At 33.2% G+C, this 13,840-nt stretch overlaps 1 protein-coding gene across 1 annotated transcript; it reads right to left on the reverse strand.

The window, feature by feature from the left end:
- Positions 1-9,338: 9,338 nt before the first annotated feature.
- LOC18442171 (protein trichome birefringence-like 43) lies at positions 9,339-13,557 on the reverse strand. Its single transcript, XM_006852395.3, has 5 exons — positions 12,830-13,557; positions 12,518-12,692; positions 11,831-12,012; positions 11,473-11,631; positions 9,339-9,836 (listed from the first exon to the last, which is right to left on the reverse strand). Exons 1-5 carry the CDS (start codon positions 13,285-13,287, stop codon positions 9,503-9,505), a joined length of 1,308 nt encoding a protein of 435 aa, XP_006852457.1. The 5' UTR covers positions 13,288-13,557; the 3' UTR covers positions 9,339-9,502.
- Between the last annotated feature and the right edge of the window lie 283 nt (positions 13,558-13,840).

Consider the following 13,840-nt stretch of genomic DNA (forward strand, 5'->3'; position numbering starts at 1 on the left):
GTCCATAGGTTGTTTTCTTTTTCTATATTTGAAGACTGAGGATTATTCATATTGTTATTCTTATTGGCAATAAAAAGTTGCAAACCGTAAGATGAAAAACCGTAGGATGAAACCGTATCGTCCTTAGGGTGCGTTGGGTAGGTGCGGTCCCCCCTGCAAAAATTCATGGGTGAGAAAGTCAGGTAAAGAATTAGTAGAACCGTGAAGATGCTCAATAGAGAAATAAAAAACAGATAAAATAGCCTGCCATCGGGCGAATATTTGTTTGGATACAAGGTTTTGAACATCTTTTTACAGAATGTCTTTGGCGGCTTTACAATTAGTACGAATAAGAAAATGTTGATTTAAAATGTCAGTTTGAAATTTACAAACACAATGAATAATGGCAAGTAATTATTTTTTGACGTAGAATAATTTTTTTGTGTTGGATTCCAGGCTTTGGAAGTAAATCTTATTAATTGTTCTTTAGAGTCAATGGATTGTTTTAATATTCCACCAAGTCCTAATTCAGAAGCATCACATTCAATTATTTTAAAAGCTGTTGGATCAGATAAAGTTAAACATGGAAGTTCTTTGGCTTTAAGTTTAAGTCGTTGTACAACAGAGGTATGAACCTCAGTCTATGGTGGAGGATTCTTTTTTAGGCGATCATATAAAGGTTTAGCGTCAAGAGCTAGATTTTGGTAAAAATCACTTATATAATTTAGACATCCTAAGAATCTTTGTAATTCAGTTTTGTCTAAGATTTTATCAGGGAATTTATCAGCAAAAAGTATGGATCTATCAATTGGGATAATTGTCCCTTGATGTATATTATGTCCTAAAAATCTAATTTTTGTTTGGAAAAGTGTTAACTTTTTAGCAGAAACGACTAACCTAGCATTTTTAACTGTATGAATAAAGGTATGAAGAGGTTTAAAATGTTGTTCAAGAGATTCAGAAAATAATAGAACGTCATCAATATATACTATCATGAATTTGTACAAGGGATTAGATATATCATTCATTATTTTTTGAAATTCAGACGGAGCATTTTTCAGACCAAAGAGCATAACATTCCATTCATATTGTCTAAAAGGGACATTAAATGTTGTTTTATATTTGTCTTCTTCCTTTATTTGTATTTGCCAAAAACCAGATTTTAAATCAAATTTGGATAAAATTACTGCATGTACTAGTCTATCGAGTAGATCTTTTTTGTTTGGAATATGATATCTAATCCATTGTAATACTTTATTGAGAGGTTTATAATTAATGACTAATCGTGGAACTCCTCGTTCTTGTTCGACATTTTTATTGACATAAAAGGCAGAGCAGCTCTAGGGAGATGAACTAGGACGTATGAGTTTCTTTTGGAGTAAATCTTTTATTTCATGATGACATGTTTGTAAGAATTCCGTGTTCATTTGGATAGGTCTAGCTTTTGTTGGTACTTTTGTTTCACTAAAATTTGGTTCATATGGTAGTCCAACGATATGTTGTTTTCTATGCCAAAAAGCATTTGGTAATTCGTTACATATCTCTTTTTCAATAAAACTTTTGAGTTGTTGTATTTTTTGTATTATATCATGAATTTGAAGTTTTTCACTAAGAATTTTATGTTTGATTTCAAGCTGTAATGATCCTATAAAATCTTCTTTTTGCTTAATACTTTATTTGACAGTATTAATTTTTTTGATTTTTGGTTTATCAAGAAATTCAAATCTAATAGGAGTACCATGAGTATTTGTTTCAATACCTGTATGGGAAGTAGTAATTGGATATAACAAAGTAAGGAAGGGTACGCCAAGGATTACAGCTTGGCTAAGTCCCTTGACCATAATGAATGGTGTGGGAAAACAATGTCCCGCATTACAAATTTTTGCATTAGATAACTTATATTTAATAAATAATCTACTTCCATCTGCTGTATTAAGAATTTGAGTAGTTTTATCAAAGTATTTTGTAGGGACTAATCCTTCATTGAGACAATTAAGATCAGCACCTGAATCAACTAAAGCTAGAGATTGGAATTCATATTCATTATTTATGACAATGGTTATTAAGATAAACCATTTTTGTGTGATTACTCTATTTAAGACATTTACTGATTTCTTAGTAGAAGATTCGCATTGATTTATATAATCATTGGGATGATATGAGTTGAGTAAGTGGTTAAATTCAATGATATCTGTGTCAGTGTCTATTTAAGAGGTTTTGGTATTAAGGAGTTCAAGGATTTGAATTCTATTTTTTAATTGGGTTACTTCTGTTTTAACTATATTTACTTCGGATTTGAGTTCAGCAATGGTAGGTTCTTTTTTTGTGGCTTCATGCTGACTGATACGTTTCATGATATCAGAAAAGTTATAATTATCAGGTGGTTTAACTAATGGCATATGTTTTGTTTTTGTTTTAGTTAAATTGATAAACTGGGTAATTATTTCTCTTTTTTCATCAGGATCAGATATTTTCTCTATTAGATCTAAAATAAGATTGTCTTCTTTTGTTAGTGTATGAATATCAGAAATTGTAGTCGGACATTGACATATTTCGTTTTCTGTACTAGAACTAATATCTGACCAATAAAATTCATCATTATGTATTGTTCCAATGAAAGAAGTATCACTACTTGAGGAAGTAGTGTCTGAATCTGAACTGTCAGATGAATCATATATTTGAATGATATCATATATTTTATTTCTGATGGACTCATCTAATGTGATGGCATCTAGTTTTTCTTTGACTTTGCATTGGCTCTTATAATGACCAACTTTTCCACATTTATAACAAATAGGCAATTTCTTTTTATTCTGTTGGGATGTTTTAGAAGCAAAACGTTGAGTAAATTTTTTATATTTTCTCTGTTTGGTTGGAAAAGACTTATGTGTTTTTTCGGGTTTACTACGATGTTTTTTCTTTTTATATATTTTATGTGGTTTGGTTTTATCCATATGAGTTTGATCCATATGATAGCCAAATTGTTGGCAAAAGTCTCCTAATTCTTTTTTACCACTTAAGTTTTGTTTATCAAGTTGCTTTTTGAGTTTCAGATCTGTACATAGGGCTAAGCCTTCAGCACAGATTTCTGAAGATAATTCTCCTAAAGTATATTGAGAGTAATTGATTACACCACTATTTTTATTTTTTAGACGTTCTTTAACCTTTTCAGTAAATAGATATGGTAATCCTGCTACAAATTTTTCTTTCCAGTGGTCAAGATGACTATCTTCGCGTATGAGTAATCGAGAGAAAAAAACGTCTTTATACCATTTGTAGTGTGATAGTGTAGGACATCGTAAATTAGATAAAAGATCAGCAGTTCGTGCTGCAAGTATTGAAGTATTTTTTATAAAATGAAGGGCAATTGTATAGATTAAGGAATTGACAGCATCGCTTTCAGAATATACCATATCCTGGTTGTGTTCATTTTTTGCTGTCCATTGTAGTTAATAGTTGTTGTTTTGTTTGTTCATTGAGATAGGAATCCCACCATCCTCTTAGTGATCCAGTAAATCCTGAGACTATAGCTTTTGCTATTTCTTGATCATGGCTGCCAGCCATTTTACATGCCGAAGCATACATGGTCATATGTTTCATTGTATCTAGTATTCGATGATCAGAAATTCCATCAATATTCTAGTCTATGATAGTTTGACCAGTATATGTAGAAGTATGACTTGTAAGGTCTTCTTCTAATTGTATATCAATTGGAGTTGGTCTCTTGTAATAGGGTCTGGCATTTATTGGTTGCCAATTTTTACTGTAGCTGATTCGATTTATCGTATCTGGAGTAATATTTATTTCAGAAAATGCCTTTTGTATATTTTTTATTGTGTTGGCAATTGGTGGTTCCATATTTTCATTGGTTTGGAATATTATTTCTTCTTGAAGGGTTATATTATCATGTTCTGGAATTTTTGCTTTTCCTTTATCATTGTCTGGTAGAATAATGGTTTGTTTGGGATCTTTGATTTCTAATTTAGATAATTTGGAGATTAATTGATCCATGAGTGTTTTATTATCATCACCTATATGGAATTTTTCTTTATTCAAGTCAGGAGGATGTTTAAAAAATAATTGTTTCTTCTCTTTATAGATAGGTGGATGTAATAAGTTTTCTATTCTACTAGTTTGTTGACCAAGTGTATGAAGGTAAAGGTTTGTATAATTATTTTGTTCAATTATATGGGGAAGCAATTCTATACGAGCTATGTTTGCATTATTTAGTTTATATGGTGTTGATACGGTTTCGTATACAACCATTTGGGTTGAAGTCGAGGTTGAGGATTCTATATTGAATCCTGTTGTGGCAGAGGCTTTAGTAGCGACTCCTTGTATTTTCAAGCTTTGTTCAGGAGGATGTATGGCTTTAATTGTATTTCCCTCAGTAGTATTAAATACTGTGTATTGGGTTTCTAGTGTATTTATTTCAAAATCAGGAATAGGGATACCCTTTTGGCTTAAAATGTCTTTTAGCCAATCGAAAAAACATGTTCCTTTATTTCCCTTGTTTCTCCATTTGTTAAATCTTTTGTGAAATAATTCCACTAGTCTAGGTTCAAAAGTTTTGACATACCATTCTCTGATATTTTTATTTTCTAGGGATAAAAAATCATTTATGATATATTCTTTATCAAATGTTTCTTCAAGTTGTAATACTTGAATGAACTCTGCTTCAGCAGGTTCTTCTTGAGCTTCTTTGTATTGAGGAATAATGATATTATCAGGTGTCCTTAGTAAGTCAGTAATTTGTGGTTTTATTGGTGTCGATGGAATATGTATGGTAGAAGGGATCCTATTATATGTAGTAACAGAATTTCTTGCTGGCTCTGATTCTCGGAAAGAATAATTATTTGAAGTTCCTGAGATGGATGCATCATCTAGCGTAATTCTATTTTTTGGAGTGAATTGAATTTCAATATTTCCATCTGTATATTCAATAATTTTATCTGGAATGTTTTGAGTAGATATTTGTGATGGTTGGTTTTCATTATGGATAGACCATGTTTGGGGTAAAACAATATCTGACCATGATATTGTTTTTGGTATAATTGTATTTGATTTTTCCATATTGGTTTGAAAAAATATTGTTTGTCCTCTCGTATCTATTTGAAGTACATGAGGATGTATGGCTTTAATTGTTTTTCCTTCAGTAGTATTAAATACTGTGTATTGGGTTTCTAGTGTATTTATTTCAAAATCAGGAATAGGGATACCCTTTTGGCTTAAAATGTTTTTTAGCCAATCGAAAAAACATGTTCCTTTATTTCCCTTGTTTCTCCATTTGTTAAATCTTTTGCGAAATAATTCCACTAGTCTAGGTTCAAAAGTTTTGACATACCATTCTTTGATATTTTTATTTTCTAGGGATAAAAAATCATTTATGATATATTCTTTATCAAATGTTTCTTCAAGTTGTAATACTTGAATGAACTCTGCTTCAGCAGGTTCTTCTTGAGCTTCTTTGTATTGAGGAATAATATACTTTAGGAGAATTATCTTCAGAAATCTGTGCTGAAGGATTAGCCCTATGTACAGATCTGAAACTCAAAAAGAAAACTTGATAAACAAAACTTAAGTGGTAAAAAGAATTAGAAGACTTTTGCCAACAATTTGGCTATCATATGGATCAAACTCATATGGCTATCTTTATACCATTTTTAGTGTGATAGTGTAGGACATCGTAAATTATATATATATATATATATATATATATATCGGAGTCATTGCTATACGTCCATATGCGAATGACCCAGATTGAATCAAGGCCATTCATTAGCCGATCTGACGCTCACGGATGTCAGATAGTGTTTGAATTTTAATTTTTTTTTATAAATCCAAATTACTTGAAATTTTAAGCGTGTGTTCTTCAAAAATAGGTGAATCTACGAATATATATATATATATATATATATATATATATATATATATATATATATATATATATATATATATATATATTTATTTATATGAAATAAATTCACCAAAATACCTTAAAAAAGGATATTTGACAAGGATTGTGAGTATTGTTTGCGATAATCACTATTTTATTTTTTTTAGGTGTTTTTAAAATATCTCACATTGTAAATCTAATTTTTGTTAAATCATTTTTCTCTACTTTTTTAAATATTTTGTTAAAGTTTTTTTAGGTTTGAATTTATTTTTAATATATATTTGTATTTTTCAAATGTTTTTAAAAAAATTTAAACTTTTAGGGAAATTTACGTACGAACCAGATTTTTATATTGTTATTAACATTATGACTTTAAAATAGCCCTTTATTACCTGGAAGGACGGATCTCTGAATTTTATTTATTTTTACCACGTTTTCCCTAAACCGATTTTTCAAACATCGGACCATTTGGTAACCTTGATACTTTTCATTTTTTGCCATGTTTGCCCTCAAAGTTTTTATCGAATCCTTGGTTCACTTAAAAAAATTCAACAGAAAGCAGTCTGATGGTCCTAACATCAAAACACTTCGTTAACTTACAAAAACGCTTTGTTAACTTACAAAATTCAACAGAATTCGGTATGATGTTAGAATCATCAGATCGATTGATTTTCATAAAAAATTGCAATAGAAATGGTCCGATGGTTCTAAGATTAGACTGCTTGATTAACTTTCAAAATTCAACATAATGCGATGCGATGTTAGGACATCAGACGACTTGAATTTCATAAAAAATGTCAACAGAAGGCAGTCCGATGGTTCTAACATCGGACCGCTTGCTTAACTTACAAAATTCAATAGAATGCGGTCCGATATTAGAACTATTAGACTGCTTGATTTTCATAAAAACATTGCAACAGAACACGGTGTGATGGTTCTAACATTGGATCGCTTGGTTAACTTACAAAATTCAACTGAATGCGGTCCGATGTTAGAACTATCAAACTGTTTGATATTCAGAAAAAATGTCAACAGAATGCGGTCTGCTGGTTCTAACATCGGACCGTTTGCTTAATTTACAAAATTCAGCACAATGTAGTCCAATGCTTAAAGTATAAGATCGGCGGTAAACTTGACAAAAATTAAAAATATCAAGGTTAACAAGCGGTTCGTTATTGAAAAATTGAAATGGGGGCAAACTTGAAAAAAATGAAAAAAATGAAAAAAATTGAAAGATCCGTCATTCCAAGTAATAATAAGCTATTTTTGGGTCATTTCGTTGTAATGATACGTAAATTTTTTGAACTTCTTTAAAAATTTTGGGGTATGCGGGCGAGTAACTCGCGTCAGCTTGGGGCCAAGTATCCTATATGAGGCGAGTCCCAGCGCACTGGTCATAGAAAATTTGTAGCCATATTTCTTAAGTTCCCTTTATTGAGTTGATGAAAGTTGTATGAAGAGAGTGGAACTCACCGAAACATACATATCCAAGTCTTATTTGTTCTTTCTCCATGACCATCCATCCATTGATTAAACGACGATGACGCTTATCACCATGATTTTATGGATATGTAGATGATCTTGCCTCAAGATAAAAAGTTTAAGATGGAGCATTGTCATCCAATCATAGCCCTTGAAATGGTAACTGGTTAACGGCGCATCAAGCGTCAGTGTTTCTAATGAGTGGCGATTAAGACGTTTCGAGGATGGCTTTGGAAACGTCAGAACCAGCCAAGATTGCGGTGCTATCGATTTCAAAAGTAAGAAGCCCAAACATTAGGCGAGTTTCTGAGCGCACGAGTACCCATTGTTATTCGGAAAAGTATACAAAGAGATCAATTGTTTTTACGATAAGGAGGTCACAAATTTTAATTGAGCTGTTTTAAGGGTGTTATTGAATCGACTCAAAGTTTAAAACAAATTTTTGTTTAATAAAAGCAAAAAAATTTGAACTTCATAACATACTCCAAACCATCTAATTTGATACCTAATGACTAAAAATGATCGTGACCTCCTTGTAATAATAATAAATGCATGAGTTTCTAATTCAATACATTTTGCATCTGACTCGAACTCAAAACCCAGGTTAGTCCGTGCTCGGCCATGGCACAAACCTTTAAAATAAAAAAAAATAAAAAAAAAGGATGAAATAAGGGATCAAAGAACTCGTGGTGGAGGTGGATTACGACAACTGCAACTAGTTGCTACAGATGTCTAGTGCAAGGTAAACAAACGGATATAACGGAACGGATGGGGTCACGTCCCTTTCCATTTAATAACAAGAAGGGGTCCCTAGGGACGGAAAAAGAGGCATCCAAGAAAAAAATAATGAATGAAAAAAGAACAAAAAAGAATGGAACTCAAAAAGAAAAAAGAGATGCCAGGAAAAGGAAAAATAAAAAAATCATGGGAGAATATTTAGAAATGTATTTGTTTGAAGAATATTTGGAAAAGGAAAAATATTAAAAAAAGTTTGAAGCCTTAAAAGATTACAAATTATATACATATATGCTTTTAAATTTCATTCTTTCTCAAAAAACGTGTTAATTTTTTTTCCAAATTGTAGTTATTTGGTAGTTGGAAAGCCTGAATAATTAGCTCTACATTGGTAATTTTATGCTTAAAAAAGGTAAATTTGTCATTTGGATAATGCCTATTAAATCCCCTTGTTTGATCCCATTTTCCAACATCGAATAGGGGCAAATTTGAGAATCTTTTGTCATTTTTCTTTTGGAAACAACTCATTGATATACAAAATTTAAGTAATCTTTTGACTCTTGTGGATTTCAACCATTTTTTGATATTTTCACATTATTTTTTATACTATGAAGAAGACCTGATATACAAGCCGTGAAGGGTGTTCAAGCCAAAAGAACAAAAACGTTTTTCTACCTCTAACGACCTGGTTTTACCCCTCACTTGGTTACTCTTTTACAACAAAATGGGCCCAGAACCAGTAGGGGCCGTTATTTTCACGTAATTACCAATTCAACAACCAGCTTTTTTTCCTTTTTTTTTCCCCTTTTTTTTTTTTTCTTATTTTTTTCCTTTTTTATTTGAATACTTACAACAACCTTTTTAAAATTTTTTAATTTTTATCATTTGACAAATGTTAAAACTTCATTAATAAAAGAAAATTACAATAGCGATTACTTCATTAGACACCAAATGTTATTAGGTTAGCTATCTTTGTGATGGCCTTAAAATATATTTTTATTTTTAATTATAAAATTTAAAGCATAAAAATAGTGTAAATCTAGCAGATCTAGAAAAACTTAAAAATTGAGAATAAAAAAATACGTTACAAGATGCACTATTTCCAAAACTTGAAATCCATTTTTTTCTCATGTTCATGCATCTTGGCGTTGAGATGATCAACTTGAACGTATTTGGGCGTCAAAACAACCTCCTATAATGAAATTTTTGAGGTGCGCTTCAATTTGATTGTTTAGTGCCTGAGCTCTATATAAATTTTTCCCATCTTTTGGTCATAGATTCATCTACATCTATTATTTACACGGAGGCTTTGATGTCACAATTTCATCCACATCACTGTTAAAAGAGAATCAAATAATAAATGCAAGAAACTAAACACAAAATCGCCTGAGCATTACAAATCAAAGAGTGTCATAAAACTTGTCGAGGGGTCCCTAGAAGCAAAGAGGCATAGAGGAGCTCATTCCATGTATCTGGTAAACCAGGCAAGCACCAGTGACTGCAATCTGCAAAGGTTTCTGGCTGCTTTTGTTGCTCAAGAGTGAGAAGCTTCCCTCCCCTCTCTGTAAAAACCGAGGTGTGTGCGTCTATGCGATACTGTGATAGATGTGTTATGTTCAGATATCTCACCACCCCATCCATCTCGGCAACAATCTTCTCTGTAACATTCTTTATGACATGCGGAAAGTTTACGATGTACGAATCGTCCATGATCGGTTGTGTTTGGTTATAGCACCATTGCTTCCTATTAAAAAATCCCGAGTAAAAAGCCCGATAACGATAACAAATCGAAGGCATGGTATTTGTTTCTAGAAATAAGGGTAAGATGGTAATTTTGTTGAATTACAGTAATGAGGGTAGAAATATTATTCGGTATCAGCCGTCGAGCAGCTCTGTTTGAGATATGGTGAAGCTTGATATCCAGAACTTCTCATTAAGGTATTTTTGTCAGAAGATTTTCACGCTTCAAACTTTTGGTATTTTTAGGAGCTGTCAGAAAAATATCAAACAAAATTGGAAAACGAAAAGCAGTGTTTTACTCAAAACCAGATACCACAAAGGAAAAACTTCTTTTTCCTTGGAATTTCTATGAACTTTTATCTGATCATGAATTAAATTTGCGAAGTATTGCAAAACAAAAGGAGAAAGGGAATGGTATGTTGACTTTGAGGAAAATACTGAAATTTTCCCTATACAATGATATCTGCAAATAACAATCAAAAGGAGAAAACAAGGCAATTAATATCTGCAACGATTTTGGTTTCTTTTTGAATTACACATGCGACTGGGATGGCCAGAAAATTAGCGCCGAATTTGCATAAATCATAAGAAAACGAAATGCTCTCTCTCTCTCTCTCTGTCTCTCTCTCTATTGTGCTATGGCTCATCCTCGTAATTGGGAACTAATGGAGTTGGCAATCTATTCCCAACTAAATGTAGAACATTAAGATGAATTAGTGTTTCAAAACCTGGCGACTCTCGTTCCAGATTATCGACCTGGATGTAGAATGGATTCAAGACCAAACTAAATCCAGCATGGTATGGTTCTCGATCCAGTTCACCCTAAAATTTCCCTTTTCATTTTTATTTTATTTTTTTTAATCTTATCTAATAGTTTTATTTTATTTTATTTATAACAAATATTTTTGGATCCCTGATCCAGGCGATCCAAGAAAGATCCAAATTGCCAATCCAGATAGAGATATCCGCCCCACCGATCCTTTTTTTAAAACATTGATATGAATATAACTCATAGGAAAATATTTCTATGCTTCCCCTACAACATAAGAGTTCTATCCTCCCTCTACCATCCAGCCATCCAATTTTGATCAAAAGAGACACTCACTATTTGATCTTAGATCCAACGTCTCAAAGTATTTTATTTTTAGTTTTTTTTATACAAATTATGTGAATATGAAATTTGGTACCTACCATCTTCTCATTGAGGCGAGCTATAAAAAATATTAAAAATAATTTTTCGATAAAATATAATAATCATAATACCCTTTGAAACTTTCAGGGGTATTTTGGTTATTTTATTTTATTGAAAATATTCTTTTATATTTTTTGCTAGTGCGAGTTTAATAGAGGAATGGACTTCCAAAATTTGGTGTCAAAATAGTTTATAAAAAAAAATTAAAAATAAAATAGTGTAGAGATGTGACATTGTGATTGGAGCAATCTTAGCCCTCCATTCAGAATGGACGGTCGAGAAAGGGGGGGAGGATAGAACTTCTACGTATTAGGAGAAGCATAGAAAGCTTACCCTAATTTATATCTAACCATTTGCTTTTTTGCTTAACTTTTGAAAAAATTTCATAAGTGTTTTTTCATTTTTTGGGCCAAGTTAATAGGGCTTAACTCAAGGGAAAAGAAGTTACCCTTTGTGTTCAGGTGAAATGCTGCGAAAGAAGACAGTAGTCACGGAAGGGTCAACATTCTTTTCCACCCATTGTGCCCAAGTCCTCATGGCCATCTCGTATGCAATTTCAGTTTCCAAGTCTTCCATCAATTGCCCCTCCTTTTCAAAGAAATCCCACCTGTGTTTCCCACACTTTGTAAATACGTGTTTGCAATCCGCAAGCGTTTTTCATTCTTATAAGCTTGTGATATTACACATAAAAAAAATCGTTATATTTGAAATAAAAATTTCAATAGCTAAATAGTTATTCATAGTTAAAATTTAGCAGAATAGATGGAGAGTAAAAAGGTCGAGACAAATAAGTTACTTCTGCTTACGTTTTGAACTTGCCGGTGTGAACCCACCAATGGCCGGTGTTAAAAAGCATGACATTTGCACCTCTCCAATATTTAGAAGATGGTGAAATGGACCCAAGCTTTATCACTCTCCCTTTGTCCGACACTTCATTCAACTCCACCAAGAATGGGCTCCAAAAGAACTCTACTGTGCAATTGTAGTCCTGTAAAATCTAAGCCATGAGAGAGAAGGGAAAGAGGAGACAGAAAGGAAGTTGTACATTTATCCCCCACCATGCATATCACACCACTCTCCGTCCTTTCGTGCATGAGAGAGATGAAGAATTTTATGAATTTTTTTGTTTTTTTGTTTTTTTTACAAGGTTACACCTAGAAATGGAGCCTGGGACATTGGACTGTGAAAACTTAGCCTCTATCGACACAAACCCGTTTCCTAAAGAGTTATATGTAATTGTTTGGACACCGGTTTAGAGAGACAGAGAGAAAGAGGGAGAGAGAGTTATATGTAATTGTAACTATTTGGACTCGTTCAAAGGAAAAATATTTTGTGAGTCGCCCAACTTACACTAGTTTTGTGCAGTTTCCTTACAAAATAAATATCAAATATGTATTTTTCATCCAAAATTTTAGGGTTCGATAATAGGTGAGTCGGGTGACTCACCAAAATCTAAAGAGGGAGAGTTATAATATATAGAGGGAGAATTTTACCAAGGCACGAAATACTTTGTGGACTGCACTTTGCACTTTTACATGGGCTCGAGATGGTGGAATGAGAGAGAATAGTAGGCAAGCGAGAGACTCCCATTGGTTTCTATTCAGCGAATCCCCAACAAGAACTATCCGTTTTCCTCTCATCCTCTCCAACAAATCCATCCCATTAAACCTGTCACACCAAACGAACAACACTTAAACCAGAGCACTATAAAGGCACAAACCATTTTTTTCTCTTAATTGAGACTAAACATGAAGATATTCTATATCATAATGGTTACTTATAAGTACCATGCATGGCCTGCATACCTTGGAATTTCACAATCGTTTGCTTCCCACCTCCATTTCTCATACTCGGAATCTGGCCGTCCGTTTTTCCGGCAGCTCACTTGCTCGCTTAAGAACGGGCACGATGATGGGACGTATATCAGACGTTGCAGTGGATCATATACCCATTTCCCATCAAATATGTTGCATTTCTTAGAATCTAGATCCTTTTTTCTTTCCCCACCATTTTCGATCCCTGACAGCTCGGGCAAAGGGGGTGGGAAGCTCAAATTAGTCTTCAAGAGAATCACATTCCAGGCCTCTGGGTCTTCTGTGGGCGACGCAGAAAGCTCAGTCGATTTCTTCGGGCCAAGGGTCCACGAGAAACTAGTGGTAATGTCTTGTCGGTCACTGAGACATAGGAGAAAGAGTAAGCTGAGGAGGCTCACAGATGAGCACATCATCCATTTCTGGTTCACTAGGTTTGGGGTACCCTCCATGGTGGTTTTGGAGAGTGCTCTCTCTCTCTCTCTCTCTCAACTAAGGTACCTGCAAAGCTCAAATATCTCTTGTCCAAAGGTTAGTGTACCATAAAGCTCTCTTGGTCTGTTTAAATCTCTCTCTCTCTTTCTCTCTCTAAAACGTTACTATATGTTTGGCTGAGGGAGGGGCATAGAGAAGAGCGTATATTACGAGGGAGAAGATCATTGCTATTTTCGCAGCCTGCACATGAGTGTCTTTTTCATTGTTTTGTATTGATGGTCTCTTTTAGACTGTTTTATTTACATTTTAGGTATTAGATGGGGATTTGGTCCTGTTTATTTGACTATTTTATATGGTAAATAATAGATAAGGTTTTGTTGGGGTTAAGTTATTCAACCTACTTTTTGACCCACTCTGCTTTGGTGGGTCTTATAGTGATGTTTCTTTAAACCTAACCCTATTCTACCCACTACGCACTCAATCTGCCTGACAGTCTAACTCCCTTCAACTTATTTCTTTGGAAAACAATCCCCATAGTTCTAACATATTAAAAACTAAGTCTATACATGA

This window comes from Amborella trichopoda, chromosome 1, assembly GCF_054954075.1.
Source record: "Amborella trichopoda isolate Santa Cruz 75 chromosome 1, AtrichopodaSantaCruz75HAP2 v2.0, whole genome shotgun sequence".
In the NCBI taxonomy this organism is placed as follows: Eukaryota; Viridiplantae; Streptophyta; class Magnoliopsida; order Amborellales; family Amborellaceae; genus Amborella; species Amborella trichopoda.

Excerpts from the sequence above, each read along its gene's own strand:
- LOC18442171 (XM_006852395.3), bottom strand. The coding sequence starts at position 13,287 with ATGGAGGGTACCCCAAACCTAGTGAACCAGAAATGGATGATGTGCTCA. Across the intron at positions 12,013-12,517 it reads ACAAAGTATTTCGTGCCTTG|GACTACAATTGCACAGTAGA; the intron begins GTAAAATTCTCC and ends TAGATTTTACAG. Across the intron at positions 9,837-11,472 it reads ATTTCACCTGAACACAAAGG|GAAGCAATGGTGCTATAACC; the intron begins GTAACTTCTTTT and ends ATTTTTTAATAG.